Source organism: Heloderma suspectum, chromosome 4 (assembly GCF_057233095.1).
Source record: "Heloderma suspectum isolate Gila_16-S chromosome 4, 16-S_ref, whole genome shotgun sequence".
Taxonomy (NCBI): domain Eukaryota; kingdom Metazoa; phylum Chordata; class Lepidosauria; order Squamata; family Helodermatidae; genus Heloderma; species Heloderma suspectum.
In genome coordinates, this window is record NC_139461.1 from 105,380,092 (window position 1) to 105,396,892 (window position 16,801).

Below are 16,801 nucleotides of genomic sequence, written 5' to 3' on the forward strand. Positions count from 1 at the left end.
AAGTCTTTATATTAACAAAGCTGGAGATATGCTCTGCCGAGTAAAAAAGAAAAAAGGTCAATAGAAGCCAAATCGGGTAGTTTTACCTGGTAGTTGGAGAGGATAATCCCTCAGAGAATTAAGTCCTAATTAATTTAGGCGGCATAAATCCTCTTCCTCCAGTGTAGGGTCCTGCTGTTGAATAGCTGAATTCAATATTCTCCAAGTTACACAATAACAAGAAAATAAGCAAAGGCAGCTCTTTTGGCCATAAGAAAAACTCTAAAATCTTTGAGTTGGTTGAATAAAGGTATTATGCTATATGGATTTTAGAATTTTTCTTATGGATTTTTCATAAGAAAATAATTTGGTTCACACAATCAAAACCGCCCACTGGGTTGTTTAAGGCATGGAGTGCTGTGGTGTATGCTGGCACGTCCCTAGCAGGATTTGCATATTCAGCGCCTGGCCACAGCTTGTTGTGTCATGCGAACCTGTGGACCTTGGGTTATGTGAGGGTTGTTAAGATTTAAGTCGAAAGAAATGTAGGATTTTAAAGATAATTTAGGAATATATTATTTACATTTTTGTTGTTGTTCAGTCGTTAAGTCGTGTCCGACTCTTCGTGACCCCATGGACCATAGCACGCCAGGCATTCCTGTCCTCCGCTCTCTCCCGGATCATGCTCAAGTTCAAATTCATTGCATCGGTGATGCTATCTAGCCATCTCATCCTCTGCTGTCCCCTTCTCCTTTTGCCTTCAATCTTTCCCAGCATCAGGGTCTTTTCCAGAGAGTTTTCTCTTTGCATTAGATGGCCTAAATATTTGAGCTTCAGCTTCAGTATCTGTCCTTCCAGTGAGCAGTCAGGGTTGATTTCCTTTAGGATGGACTGATTTGACCTCCTTGCAGTCCAAGGGACTCGTAAGAGTCTTCTCCAGCACCACAGTTCAAAAGCATCAGTTCTTCGGTGCTCAACCTTCCTTATAGTCCAGCTGTCACAGCCAAACGTTGCTACTGGGAAAACCATAGCTTTGATTATACGAACCTTTGTCGGTAAGGTGATGTCTCTGCTTCTTACTATGCTGTCTAGGTTTGCCATAGCTTTCCTCCCAAGGAGCACGTGTCTTTTAATTTCATGGCTGCAGTCACCGTCTGCGGTGATCTTGGAGCCCAAGAAAATAAAATCTGTCACTGCTTCCATTTCTTCCCCCAGTATATGCCAGGAAGTGATGGGGCCAGATGCCATGATCTTCGTTTTTGTAATGTTGAGTTTCAAACCAGCTTTTGCACTCTTCGCTTTCACCCTCAACAAGAGGCTCTTTAGATCCTCTTCGCTTTCTGCCATTAGGGTGGTATCGTCTGCGTATCTGAGGTTGTTGATAATTCTCCTGGCAATCTTAATTCCGACTTGTGATTCATCCAACCCAACGTTTCTCATGATGTACTCTGTATATAAATTAAATAAGCAGGGCGACAATATGCAGCCTTGTCGTATTCCTTTCCCAATTTGGAACCGGTTGTTCCATGTCCGGTTCTTACCGTTGCTTCTTGACCCTCGTACAGGTTTCTCAGGAGACAGGTAAGGTGGTCTGGTACTCCCATCTCTTTAAGAATTTGCCACAGTTTGTTGTGATCCACACAATCAAAGGATTTAGCGCGGTCAATGAAGCAGAAATAGATGTTTTTCTGGAATTCTCTTGCTTTCTCCATGATCCAGAGAATGTTGGCAATTTGATCTCTAGTTCCTCGGCTTCTTTGAAACCCAACTTGTACTTCCGGTAGTTCTCGGTTCACATACTGCTGAAGCCTAGCTTGTAGGATTTTGAGCATCACCTTGCTGGCATGTGAAATGAGCGCAATTGTACGGTAGTTTAAACACTCTTTGACATTGCCCTTCTTTGGAAATGGAATGTCAACTGACCTTTTCCAGTGTTGTGGCCGCTGTTGAGTGTTCCAAATTTGTTGGCATATTGAGTGCAGCACTTTAACAGCATCATCTTTTAGGATTTTAAATAGCTCAGCTGGAATACTGTCATCTCCGCTAGTTTTGTTGTTAGTAATGCTTCCTAAGGCCCACTTGACTTCACTCTCTAGGATGTCCAGCTGAAGTTCAGTGACCGCACTATCATGGCTGTCAGGGACATTCAGATCTTTCCTGTATAGTTCTTCTGTGTATTCTTTCCACCTCTTCTTAATCTCATCTGCTTCTGTTAGGTCCCTGCCTTCTTTGTCCTTTATCATGCCCATCTTTGCAGAAAACGTTCCCTTGAGATCTCCGATTTTCTTGAAGAGATCTCTAGTCTTTCCCATTCTGTTGTTTTCCTCGATTTCTTTGCATTGTTCATTTAAGAAGGCCTTCTTGTCTCTCCTTGCTATTCTCTGGAACTCTGTATTCAGTTGGATAGATCTTCCCCTTTCTCCCTTGCTTTTCGCTTCCCTTCTTTCCTCAGCTACTTGTAAAGCCTCATCAGACAGCCACTTGGCTTTCTTGCATTTCTTTTTCTTTGGTATGGATTTCATTGCTGCCTCCTGTACAATGTTACGGACCTCCGTCCATAGTTCCTCAGGCACTCTGTCTATCAGGTCTAATCCCTTAAATCTATTCCTCACCTCCACTGTATATTCATCAGGGATATGATTTAGGTCATACCTGAATGGTTTAGTGGTTTTCCCTACATTCTTCAATTTAAGCCAAAATTTTGCAACAAGAAGCTCATGATCTGAGCCACAATCAGCTCCCGGTCTTGTTTTTACTGACTGTACTTCATTTTGTACACCAAGGCCATGCTTGCCTGTTATCCTGGTGATTTCTTGACTTCCTGCTTTAGCATTCCAACCCCTATGATGAAAAGGACATCTTTTTTTTGGTGTTAGTTCTAGAAGGTGTTGTAGGTCTTCATAGAACCGATCAACCTCAGCTTCATCGGCCTCAGTGGTTGGGGCATAGACTTGAATTACTGTGATGTTGAATGGTTTACCTTGGATTCGTACTGAGATCATTCTATTGTTTTTGAGATTGTACCCCAGTACTGCTTTTCCCACCCTTTTATTGACTATGAGTGCTACTCCTTTTCTTCTAAGGGATTCTTGCCCACAGTAGTAGATATGATGGTCACCTGAATTAAATGCACCCATGCCTGTCGATTTTAGTTCGCTGATTCCCAAGATGTCAATGTTCAATCTTGCCATCTCATGTTTGACCACCTCCAGCTTACCTTGATTCATTGATCTTACATTCCAGGTTCCTAAACAATATTGTTCTTTATAGCATCGGATTTTCTTTTCACCACCAAACACATCTGCAGCTGAGTGTCCTTTCAGCTTTGGCCCAGTCACTTCACCCTTTCTGGCGCTACTTGGAAATACCCTCTGCTCTTCCCCAGTAGCGTATTGGACACCTTCCGACCTGAGGGGCTCATCTTCCGGCGTCATATCTTTTAGCCTTGTGATACGTTCAGTGGGGTTTTCTTGGCAAGAATCCTGGAGTGGGTTGCCATTTCCTTCTCCAGTGGACCACATTTTGTCAGAACTCTCTGCCATGACCTGTCCGTCTTGGGTGGCCCTGCACGGCATAGCTTATGGCTTCACTGAGTTACGCAAGCCCCTTCGCCACAACAAGGCAGTGATCCATGAAGGGGATTTACATTTTACTGTTACTCTATCATACAAATTTGCTTGGTTATATAAACAATGTACTCTTCACTATAAGCCCCACATTTTAGACACGCTGCTGAATAAGTCAGTTTTCCAAGTGAGACTCCTGAACTTCTGCTTTCAAGCATTATTGCTATTAAAGTGTTTCTTTTCAGTTTGAAACATGTATCAAACATTGTAAAGTTTTGTCCTCTTATTCCTTTCCATTGTTCTACTTTTTCAGTATCAAATATCAGTGTTTCTTATGCTGGACTTTGAAAGTTCCAGAGTGACACAGGTCCAGCTGAACATTGATACTCATGTTCTGAAGGTCATTGCCTTTTTTGTTAATTATATAGAATAGGGCTAGTTACATTGTGGTGGTTCTAGTAATCTCAAGAAATTACTTCATTTTTTGTAGACAAAATACTGAATTTAACAGGTTACATATTACTTAGTAGTATTATACACTTTCAGTGTTTGGTTCTTCTCAAGTTAACATCAATTTTTGTTTACTGTATTAGCGGAGATTGCATTTCCATGCTTTTAAATTGACCATGCCAATAAGGAAATGATTGCTCTTGCTGATACGTTTTTCATGTGTTCATTTAGAACAGTTTGCTCAGAACAACTATACTTTCTTAGTAGAAAATAATTCAGCATGAAGAAAATGTTAAGAATAATCATTGATGAATTATTTCACTTGAAACAGAATACTGAAATAAAGCTGTTTCTGAATCTCATGACATCAGCAGGTACTTCCTGAATGCTTATAGGCCCCTTCAATTCAATCGACTACTGTTTTTTGTAGTATAACTCCCTTAAGATTTTGTTGTAACTTGTCTGTTACTTTATGACTGACTTAAATGTCTATATTACTGAATTCTTTGTCAGTTGCTTAGTGAGGAAAAGTGGTATCTTATGTGGCACTAATGTGCTACAGTGGTTAAATGGTTGGACTAGGATTATGGAGACCCAGGTTCAAATCCCCACTCAGTCATAAAGGTCACTGCTTGACCTTGGACCAGTCAACATATCTCACCCTAAACTACCTCAAAGGATCATTGTGGGATATTATATTACTCCAATTATTCAAGTTTTGTGTTTTAGAGAGAGATCTTACATACTTCTTCACTTTTCACATTATTATATGTATGGGAGATGTGGAGTGCTAGATTCCTGGCAGGCACATCAGAATCAATAAATACTTTGTGGCAGTTCTTTATGCATTTTTCTTTGGAAATATGAATCATCATGGGTAAAAAGGTTTCCATTTATCCTTACTACAATAAGATTGTCATGCCCAGGCCCAAGGAATTATACCAGGGATCCCCAAACTTTTTGGACCCGTGGGCACATTTGGGAATTTGAGATACTGCTGTGGGAAACACCACAAAATGCCTGATCAGTGGATCACCACTTTGGCATCTACCTTTCACGTCTATGGATCTTAGGCTGCGTCTTATTCAGCAAAAACGTTTGCTTTGTGTCTATTGGACACCGCAGTGTCTCTCTAATAAGGGATTGTCTAGTTCAGCCAATTGCTGGCAGTGCAATACAGCTAATGCTTCTTTTAAACATATATTTTGGCAATATCCAGTAGTTGCTTCTTTTTGCAGGGAGGTTATTACACCAAAAAAAAAAATGTTCTAGAACAGTCTTTGATATTCACTGATGTACATGCTCTTTTAAATTGTTTATCTGCTTAATGGAAATTAACAAATGGTCAGCGTAAATGGCTTCTCTGCACCCTTTAGTCAGCTAAAAGACTAGTATTACAACATTGGAAAGATAAACACTCTCCTCCTATAAAGCAGTGGACTGAGGACCTTACAACACTTTCAGTATTTGAAAGGGTTGCATATGGATGTCATCTTCAAATGGATACTTATTTGGATGTTTGGTCCACTTTTGTTGCCACTCATGTATAATTGCAAGAAAGTTGTATGCATTTCATACAAATCCATGTATGTATATTAAAAACTGGAAAAAAATAAAGAAATTGAGTGCTTGCAGTCACCACGTTGAGGACCCCTGAATTATACAGTTGAGAGGGAGAGAGCATGATAACTCATTAAGCAAAATGAAAAGTTTCATTCTATGTTAATTGCCTTACAGATTGATTATGGCTTCTGGTTGAGTTGATCATTTGCATGACTATATTGACCCCAAAGTATTCATCTGGGTGCACAAACAGCTTGGCATTCCGCTGTCAGGATGGAATCCATATCATAATGGTTTCTTGATGGGAGCTGTATTAGCTGTAGGGTTTCTTTTTTCTGTCAGCAATTTTTTGCCAAGTTGGAGACACAAACCCGGCTAATTTCCACAACTGACATTTACATTTTCCCTTTGTAAACAAATGCTAAACTAGTGCTCATTAGAAGTTCTAATGGTCTCAAATCCTTTGATCTGATGATGTGGTTATATAACTTTCCAAATCAGACTATGGCAGCAATCAAATTATTGCACCCTGCTTTCTCTCTCCCTCCCTCTGCCATACCCTTCTCTCTATTTCCACCATAAGAACATAAGAGCCATGCTGAATCAGACTAAAGACCTATCTAGTATAGCATTCTGTTCTCACAGTGGCCAACCAGCTGCCTGTGGAAAACCCCCAAGTATTGCAATAGCACCTTCCTGCTCTTGTTCCCCTGCAACTGGTGTATAGAGGCGTGCTGCCACCAATACCAGAGGTAATATATATCCATATAATGACTAGTAGCCACTGACAGCCTTTTCCTCCATAAATGTGTCCCCCGGTAAAGCCATACAAACAACTACTGACCACATGCAGCCCTCATCTTAATTTCATGCAGGTGGCAAGGCCCTCAGGCACCTCAGCTCATAAAGTATAAACCTCCTACCCCCTTCAAATTCCTCTTAAGTGCTCCTCTTCTGGAAGAGCCACCTTACTTGGGGTATTCTTCCCCCCCCCTTCATTTCCATTAACCATTCTTATTGTCCTCTTCCCTCCCCTATCCTGGGCTTTCTTCCTTGTCTTTATTAAATCAAGAGCCAATCTTGAAGAATTCTGAAGAGGGGATGGTGGTATGTAAGATAAATTCTTAACTGTATTTTACTTCAAACAGCAGGGAAGAGGACTAATGTTTCTCCTCCTCACCTAACTCTTTAGGAAAAGTGGCTTCACATGGTTGCAGAAGAAGGAATCTAGGGCTACTTGGGTTTGTCAACTGCCAGTATCGAACAACGAAATGACAAGCTTTAATCAAAACAGAAGTTAATTGGGAGGAGGTGGAAGAGATAAATACTGTTTACTTATACAATTCTTTGTATGTTACCTCATTAGTAAACCCCATTGTGTTCAGTGGGGCTTACTACCAGAAAAGTGTACATAAGATAGCAGCCTCAGTTAGTTTTGTGGGGAGGTTTGCAGCCTGATCCTCTGCATGTTTACTCCGAAATAAGTTCTGAGTTGTGAGCATGGCACTATAGGCTTAATAAACTGTCCATCCCATTCTACTCTACACACTTGGCTACCCTTTCAGCCCAATCCTGTGCATGTTTTGTCATTTTCCTTTTTGCATGGCCTCTAGCTTCAGTGGTGAGGGAAAGATGCTTTGTACATGCTCAGGGGTAATTTGCCCATAATTTGACGCTATTATTAAAACAGACTACTTGGCTGAATCCTGGCAGTGTCTTGCAACACATTAAGTTAAGGGGAAGTGGAGGCAAGGAGAGCTTGGCTATAATAAGGAGGTGGTAGGGGAGGAAATGAGGAAAGATTGTTGTTTGGAGGGACATAGAATATATGTGATTTAGTTGTGGTGTTCTTGTAAAAGGTGTGGTAAGTGCATTTAGGAAACCGAGACATGCAACAGAGCTAAAAGATAAATGCAGGAGCACAGAGGTCAGGTCAGCAAGAACGTAGAGGGAGCCAAGAGAAAAGGGCATTGAGCAGAGAATGGCATGAGAGCAGTATAGAGGAGGCATGGACCAGAGGGCATGTGAGACAAGACACACGCACGTGGTATTTACCACCACCAGTTGAGATATCCACCACTGATCTTAGGAAATTTAGTGTTATCTACATTCTCCTGCTTCCACCTCTGCTATCATGGCTGTGCACCTAGATCTTCTACTTCTCCCTCCTACATTGAGAGAGTAATTCCTGCTGCTGTTAACACCTCATCAGTTGGCAGGGTCCAGCTAGCTCGGGGTACATACTTCTTCCGTACCACTACTGCTGACCTGCTTGCTTCACATTCCCAACATGGGAGGCTGGCAGGGATCCAGACTAGACAGCCCAGAGAAGAATATGGGGTAGGATTGCTATTCCAGATTTTGTACAGGCAGTGTCATCTGCACACACACCTTGCAAGCCTCCTCCTGCCCAGCACACACAAAATGAGCAATGGTTAAAAAAAAAAAAAAATACAGGGTAGAGAGGCTCCAGGGCAATGAGGCAGAATAATTTCTCTACTGGTTGACCTATCCCCAGTCTATCCAATGTTGCACAGGAAGCTGATAGTATAACAGGAAGACTTATATGTAATTTAGCTTAGCATTGTTCCTGTGGAAAGTATTTCCAGCTTTGCAGTAGCAGAAGGATAATAACAATATCCTTTTGGGGAGACAGCTGCTGCTTTTATTCGAAATACTGAATATTGTTACTCAGAGGTTTACAGTATTAACTATGTCATGAACATAGGAAGCTCCCATATACTGTGTCAGATCATGAGTCCATCTAGCCCCATATTGTCCACTCTGACTGGCAATGGCTCTTCAGTGTCCCACAAGTCTCCCCAGACCTGCTACCTGAGAACATTTTATAGGAACTTGGGATTTTATGCATGCAAAGCATGTGCTCTACAAGCAAGTTATAGCCCCTTCCTAGTCCTTGTAATGATTTGCATTCACACACAGATCCTATAAGAATATCTAATGCCTATAAGAAATAATTTCCTCATTCAAGTACTGTTGTTCGTATGTGCAGTTGTGTATAAAAATAGACAAGTAGAGGTGGGTATCTTGACACCACACAGCAAAATTAGTCTAGCTTGTTCATGTGAGTATAGTTGAAATAATTGGCTTAACAGCAGTTGTGTTCATCTTTAGCAGTATTCTGCAGTACAGGTTGTTTTACCCACAATGGCTTGGCATGTTGCCCGAATTCAGACATGCCAACTCATCATGGGTAAAGGGTATAGGGCAGCAAGCCACTTGACAAGAGCAGCAGAAAACCCCTGTCCCTCTTTCCCAGCAGAGCTGCAATTGCCATTTGGCACCTTGGAGGGGTTATTACCTTTCTCCCCTGCAGATCCCCCCTTACGATCAGATCCCCTTTTTTAAAAAAAATCCAATCCCCCCCCCCCCCCCGTAGACCATAGCAGGGGGTCTGTCTGGAGTAGCACATGTAGTGTTGTTTCTGTTATCTGCCAGGAAACTGAGATTGTTGTATGGAAGTATGAGACTTGAGATCTCTCTCTCTCTCTCTCTCTCTCTCTCTCTCTTCCTTTTGTAATTTCTGTGTTTTGGTTATAATGTTCTTTATTTGACAGTTTCTGGAAATATCGTTAAGGGCTGGTCCACATATGTATGTATCTTGTTAGATATTTGATTCTCAGTGATTAGCTGTCTGCCTAAATTATCTTCAGTGAAATGTCCTGTGTAATGAGGTGGTATGAAACCTCTGCCTGTGTTGTGCATGTTGTGATGGCAGTTTTATATATACAAGTCATCAGTTGATGATACAGTTATCCATCCTGATCCGTCTCTGATCATGTGCAATTAGTCACATCAACAGGTGACTTTTTGCCCAGATGGGGTTGAGCATTCCCAATCTGCTTCAAAAGATACAACAAGTGGCTTCAACGGGATCTTAATGAGCATTACAGTGTAGATGTGAACACCCAACCAGGTGCTAATTTGTATCTTCTGCAATCATGGAAGCTTGCTTTCTCACACTTCGTTCTGGATCAGGGCATTGTTGTGATGAAATGAGCATGTGATGAGCCATATGGTGGCATTCAAAATGAGGTTACTATTAACTTCAAAATGCTTTAAACAGGGTTGATTTGATTTAAATCAAATTGATTTAAATCATGAGTTACATCACTTTTCTGAAGGACTCAATTTTAATGATTTAAATCACAGTTTAACTCACTAGTGAGGAATATTCTATTTAATCATCATTTTTAGTAGAAGCACATTATTGTTTAATATAACCTTATTAGATATTCAGAGATGTAGATTTCATTAGACGGTAGGTACAGACTAAGCAATTATTCTGAATTGTTTAGAGATTAATTTTCATCAAAAGTGGGATGATAATTTGGTCATTTTAGTACTAAAGCAGAATGAATTTGTGAAGCCATTCAGGAGATGAACCAGCTCCAACTGTTCAATTAATCATGATACTTTTGTCATGATGTGCCAAAATCACCACACCAAACAAGCTTTTAATTGTATGAATAAGATCGTTATTCTTCTGGTTAGTTTTCTTCAACAAACAGCAATTGCATTGATATCCTCCTCCTTGTTCAGATCTACTCCATCTCTCCAAATTCTCTATTCACTGACATCCTCTATATTTGCACTTAGAGAAAGGCAGGGCCTTGAGAGAGTGAGAGAAAGAGAATGCACTTCTGTGTACCACCTGCAGTGCAGAGTAGGACTGATCAGGTTATCTCACATCTCCATAAACTGTTAACATATTCATAAAATATAGGAGTTGTATAATTAATGTTCATGATGATATCTTTGACCTAGGCTGCTTTTTTACTAATTGTTTTAAGATAATTTCAAGATCTGATTTAAATAAAAACAATTTAATTTTTTTAAAATCTATTTTTTTCATTTTTAAAAAAATCACTGATTTTTATCAACCTTGGCTTTAAAAGGGCTTATGGTACAAGTAGCAAGAACTGCAGAAAAGGATGGGAAACAATAGGTTCACTCTTTCACATTGTTTTGGAGATGTTCAGTTATTCAGAGATGCTTCAGAGGTTTAAAACATTAAATCCAAAAAAACTGGTGTTATATATTGATTTCTCCATGATTGTTTATTTAGGATTCTTAGTAAGGCTACATAATTGAAATTTATTTACCGCTGCAAGGTTAATGTATAAGTAGGTGCTGGAAATCTAGAAATTACTTATCTGTTGATAAATGGCTGCGTAAGATTTGAGATATATTCAGTATCTGTCAGAAAAATGCAGGGTTTTCCAAATTAACTTCTCTTTTTGCAGTGAATTTACATACTAAATATGATGTTTAAGATTTCTAAGCTATATTGACTACATTTTAGGAAATCCCATTACTTTTATTGTTTTATCACACCCTATTTCTTTTTTTAAAGTTCAGTTTACCATAAAAAACATTTTGATAACCTTTGAAAATGCAGGAATGCTTCAGAGAGGCATCCTTAAAAAGCAGATGGGCAGTGACAAAGAGTCAGTTTAGGTGTTCCATTTAGCCTGCCTCACAAGCACTGGTAGTAGGTAAGTCAGGCTTGTACATAACCTCTTCAAATGATCAGTCAGGAGAGCTTTTGTAGCTTTATTTCTTAGCAGTCCACATATACCTAAGCTAGTCTGTCTTTGCAGGCTGCAGACCGGAAGGTTGGCAGGACAGCAGTTTGAGACCCAAGTGCCGTGTGACGGAGTGAGCTCCCGTCTTCAGTCCCAGCTCCTGCCAACCTAGCAGTTCGAAAGCAAGAAATTGCAAGTAGATAAATAGGTACCGCTTCGGCGGGAAAGGTAACAGCGTTCCGTGCACCTCGGTGTTCAGTCATGCCGGCCACATGACAATGGAAGCGTCTTCGGACAGCGCTGGCTCTTCGGCTTAGAAATGGATATGAGCACCACACCCCAGAGTCGGACACGACTGGTTGGGGACACCTTTACCTTTAAAAAAAATATTTTTGAGGGCTAGTAACTTCTGAAGACTTCAAGGCTGGGTTAAATGGTAGGGCTTTCTAGCCTGCCATTGAATTCTTAACTCTTCATATGATGAAAAACAAACAGAACCTGTGGCAAAGATGGCTTACCATTGGGGTACCAGAGATAAAGATGTTAATTGGTGGGGGCATGTCCACTGTCAATATGAATGGTTTTCAAAATGGACTGAAAGGGTGTGAAAGTATGAAAACTCTCATAGAAAAGTCCACTTAAAGAGAGTTGTTGAGAAAGTAAAACCAAAATCTTGAAATCCTTAATAAAATACCCGAAAGGAAGACCTGTGTTTGTGTGTGTGTGTGTGTGTGTGTGTGTGTGTGAGAGGGGGGGGGGAGGAGAGAGAGGGAGGGAGAATACAAACAATAATGAGACAGTGGCAGTGATTAAGCTAGTTGCCACTGCCAGAAATCATGCCTATTAACATTGTGATCTTTTCTTATCTTGAAGAAATTGAGGGCAGGGATGTGTGGAATATTCAATTTTTCATGTAATAGTAACTGGGGCTGTTCACATGACACGGTAGCCCGTGATGGGTGACTAGCCATGCAGGGTTGGTTGTTTGGTGCCACCCTGGCATGAATGGGAAACATGCAGGTAAGTGGATAGTTTTAACCCTTCTTTCCCCCACTCCCATTTGTGCCAGGCTGGCGCAACACCCTAAGGGGGTCTCCTGTTTGGGCACCCATTCCCCTGCATCCCATCTTTTCCATAATTTGTTTTAATTTCTTCATGCTGATCTTGCTCAAGATTGGAATGAAGCCATTTTTTTAAAGTGCCCTATATCTTGTGAAGACTCAGGGACCCTGGCACAGGGAGGGGGGCATACACCCCCTCCCACCCTTCCTCGTGCTGGGCTTCCTGCTTCTTCATAAGAAAGTGAGTGGTCTTTATGGGGACTGGATACAGGCTATCCTCGCCTGCAACCCTTTATGTTTAGCAAGAGCAATATGCGGTGGGGGGGAGCCATTATCCTTCAGTTTTGTGTGGATGCGCATGTGCGCAACAGCACAAACCTGAAGAAAAATAGAATGAAAAGAAAAGCCCCATTTGTGCACATTCCCTGGGCATGGGGAAGTGTACAAAAATGGAACTAGGAAATTTTTTTAAAAGGGGATCCGATTGCAGTTAGAGCCAGGAAGGGGGAGAAAGGGTGGGTGATAACCCCTCCAAGGTGCCATTTGGGCACCTTTGGAGGGGCTGTCACTGGCAAGGGGAAAAAGGCATGGGCAGCAGCTTAGCCACAATAGCAAATGGTGATTGCAGCTCTGCTGGGAAAGAGGGGAAGGGGTTTCTGCTGATCTGGCTGAGTGGCTTGCTGCCCTATGCCCTTTACCCATGGTGAGTTGGCATGTCTGGGTTTGGCTAACACGCCAACCCATTGTGGGTAAAACAACCCCTACTGCACACCATGCATTCTCAGGGTGGGTTGTTTGGGAAAAACAACCCACCCTGAGAGGAACTGTCTGGGTTCAGACAACATGTTAACCAATGATAGTTTGTTCCAGAAAACAAGCAATCATTGGTTGGCATGTCATGCGAACCCAGTCCCTGACATTCTTGATATAACTTTTGGGAGAATACAACTCTTCATATTGACAATTACAATGTTCCTATCGAGTTGTGTCATTAGTGGCAGAATGACATCTCCATCTTTGTGAAGGCAACTTGTAAAACTTCAGACTTTAGGGTACAGAGAATATGAATCTGCACAGTTTATGACAACATTAAGCTTCCATACCATATCACACAAACATCTCATTTCATGTGTAAGAAACTCTTGTATTTTGTAATACAAAATTTGCTCCTAAATGGAGGAAGAGAAGTCAGCTTTGGAAAAAAAAACTGCATTTTTCCTGAACAAGAAGAATATGGCAGCACATTGACTGCTGGGTTTGTGATTTTTTTAAAGTTTTTTTTAAAAAATCAGTAATTGATCCATGCTAGACACAACATGTTGAAAGTAATGAGTGGCAATAGGAAAGGCTAACTCACCTCAAGAATGTTTGTATATTGTAGGTTTACTTTGTCGTAAGCATGCAGCAGATTAATTGGAAAGTATCATCCAGGTGCTAAACAAGCTCTGCAAATTATTTTTACAATTATTAATGCATTAATATATATAGAAAGGGGCCGCGGTGGCTTAGTGGTTAAGACACTGAACTGCAGACTGGAAGGTTCGAGACCCAAGTGCTGCGTGATGGAGTGAGCTCCCATCTTCAGTCCCAGCTCCTGCCAACCTAGCAGTTCGAAAGCAAGAAATTGCAAGTAGATAAATAGGTACCGCCTCAGCGGGAAAGGTAACAGCGTTCCGTGCACATCGGTGTTCAGTCATGCCGGCCACATGACCACGGAAGCGTCTTCGGACAGCGCTGGCTCTTCGGCTTAGAAACGGGGATGAGCACCGCACCCTAGAGTCGGACACGACTGGTTGGGGACACCTTTACCTTTACCTTTTTATATATAGAAAACAGTATTTATGACTTTTCCAGCTGCATGAATATTTACTTTGATCTCATTGAGAAACACTGTTTTGCTCAATAACTACCAGCCATTCCTTCTGGAAAGTTCTGAATACTCATATCCTGTTCACTGGAAGTGAAGACTACTTTATCCAAAAGAACTTGTTTGTAGATAAATGTGCATAGGATTGCAGTCTTAGCCTTCAGTAAGCGATCTTGCTTAGTACCCTTGTAAATGTTCAGAGTACAGAAACAGAAATCTCTCTTACCTCTAAACAGACATAATTCTGCTTTACAAAAGGCATGTGAACAGTATTTAGATTATAATCCTAGGGTGTATAAAACCTGTATTGTATGTTTTGCTTGATCTTATTATAGCATTTAGTTAGTTTGGGTACTTGTTCTTGGATTTCAGAATGGGAAACAATTTAAATAAAATGTTTAAATTGTTGTTTTCTTTTTCTTGGGAGATTTTAATTCACTAACGTCCTTGATTTAAAATCAGTGCTCCCTGGGAGATTATCATCATATGAACAGACAATGAGACTAGTACCTTCTATTACAGAGGTCAACATAATATCAAAACTATAGCATTAGCCATCTTGTAGATTTCTGGGAGTTGAGCAGATACATTTCTTCTCAAAATCTTATTGATGTGTTTTGTTTTTTGGTAGAGAAAAAATGGCTTTCCTAAGTCAAATAAAAATCCAAAGAGCTTTCTCAATAGAGACACTTATAACGTTTATAGAGTGTTCTAATGGTTTTAGACATTAACTATATTCTCATTTTTTTAATGCTTTCTGGTTATGCGGATGATACATTGACAATCCTCTTCTGCCGCTTTGAATTTCCATTCCACAGAAAACTACCAAAGGTAGGTGACTTTTTTTATTTTCCTCATTTTGCTTTTTATTCTGTCAAAATGCAGATCATTTGCTCACGATGATATAAAATATATGCTTTAAAGCTATTTCTACTTCACATTCAAATCATAGAATCATAGAATAGTAGGGTTGGAAGGGGCCTACAAGGCCATTGAGTCCAACCCCCTGCTCAGTGCAGGAATCCAAGTCAGAGCATCCCTGACAGATGGCTGTCCAGCTTCGTCTTGAATGCCACCAGTGTGGGAGAGCCCACTACCTCCCTAGGTAATTGGTTCCATTGTCATATTGCTCTAACAGTCAGGACGTTTTTCCTGATGTTCAGCCGGAATCTGGCTTCCTGTCACTTGAGCCCATTATTCCTTGTCCTGCACTCTGGGATGACTGAGAAGAGATGTTGGCCTTCCTCTCTGTGACAACCTTTCAAGTACTTGAAGAGCACTATCATCTCTCCCCTCAGTCTTCTCTTCTCAAGGCTAAACATGCCCAGTTCTTGCCGTCTGTCTTCATAGGGCTTTGTTTCCAGTCCCCTGATCATCTTTGTTGCCCTCCTCTGAACCCTCTCCAGTTTGTCTGCATCCTTCTTAAAATGTGGTGCCCAGAACTGGACACAGTACTCCAGATGAGGCCTAACCAGTGCTGAGTAGAGGGGAACCAGTACTTCATGTGATTTGGAAGCTGTACTTCTATTAATGCAGCCCAAAAGAGCATTGGCCTTTTTTGCAGCCACATGACATTGTTGGCTCATATTCAGCTTGTGATCGACAACAATTCCAAGATCCTTCTCGCTTGTAGTGTTGTTGAGCCACGTATCCCCCATCTTGTAACTGTGCATTTGGTTTCTTTTTCCAAGGTGCAGAACTTGGCATTTATCCCTATTCAATGTCATTCTGCTGTTTTCTGCCCAGCACTGCAGTCTATCAAGATCACTTTGAATTTCGTTTCTGTCTTCCAAAGTATTCGCTATCCCACCCAATTTTGTGTCATCTGCAAATTTGATCAGCATTCCCTGCACCTCCTCCTCCAAGTCATTCATAAAAATGTGGAAGAGCACTGGGCCCAGGACTGAGCCCTGCGGTACCCCACTCATTACCTCTCCCCAGTTTGAGAAGGTCCCACTGATAAGCACTCTTTGAGTCTGATTCTGTAGCCAACTGTGGATCCACCAGATCGTTGTTTCATCTAGCCCACTTTGAGCTAGTTTGCTCATCAGGATATCATGGGGCACTTTGTCGAAAGCTTTGCTGAAGTCGAGGTATATGATGTCTACAGCATTCTCACGGTCCACAAGGGAGATGACTTGATCAAAAAATGAGATCAAATTTGTCTGGCAGGACATGTTCTTGACAAATAGATGTTGGCTTTGAGTAATCACTGCATTGTTTTCAAGGTGCTTCCAGATGGATTGCTTTATCATCTGCTCCAGAATTTTCCCTGGGATTGATGTCAGACTGACTGGTCTGTAGTTCCCAGGTTCCTCCTTTTTACCCTTTTTGAAGATAGGGACAACATTAGCCCTCCTCCAGTCATCTGGCACTTCCCCCGTCCTCCATGATTTCTCAAAGAGAATAGACAGCGGTTCTGAGAGTTCTTCTGCCAGTTCCTTTATTACTCTAGGACGCAGTTCATCTGGCCCTGGAGATTTGAACTCATTCAAAGTAATTAGGTGTTCCTTGACCATATGCCTATCGATCTCAAGCTGCAATCCTGCCCCTTCAGCCTGTACTTCGCCTTTGCCAGGGGGGTCATAGACCCTCTTTTGGGAGAAGACTGAGCCAAAATAGGAATTGAGCACCTCTGCCTTTTCTTTGTCATCTGTTATCATTTTGCCATCCTTATTTAATAGCTGAACCACCATTTCTTTCCTCTGCCTTTTACTATGCACATAGCTGAAGAAAGCCTTTTTGTTGCTTTTAGCATCCCTCGCT

General features: G+C 41.2%; 1 protein-coding gene across 9 annotated transcripts in view; it reads left to right on the top strand.

Moving 5' to 3' along the window:
- Positions 1–16,801, top strand: part of KIF13A (kinesin family member 13A) — a 122,448-nt gene that overhangs the window by 12,122 nt on the left and 93,525 nt on the right. For 6 of the 9 annotated variants that reach the window (XM_084850186.1, XM_084850190.1, XM_084850181.1 and 3 more), the window contains exon 3: positions 14,854–14,866. The exons of 2 other annotated variants lie outside the window; for them this stretch is intronic. In XM_084850186.1, the coding sequence (XP_084706312.1) occupies positions 14,854–14,866 (13 nt within the window). Of the gene's footprint in view, positions 1–14,794; positions 14,867–16,801 lie in introns of all 9 variants that reach the window. One more of the 9 variants, XM_084850189.1, reaches the window with a different exon arrangement.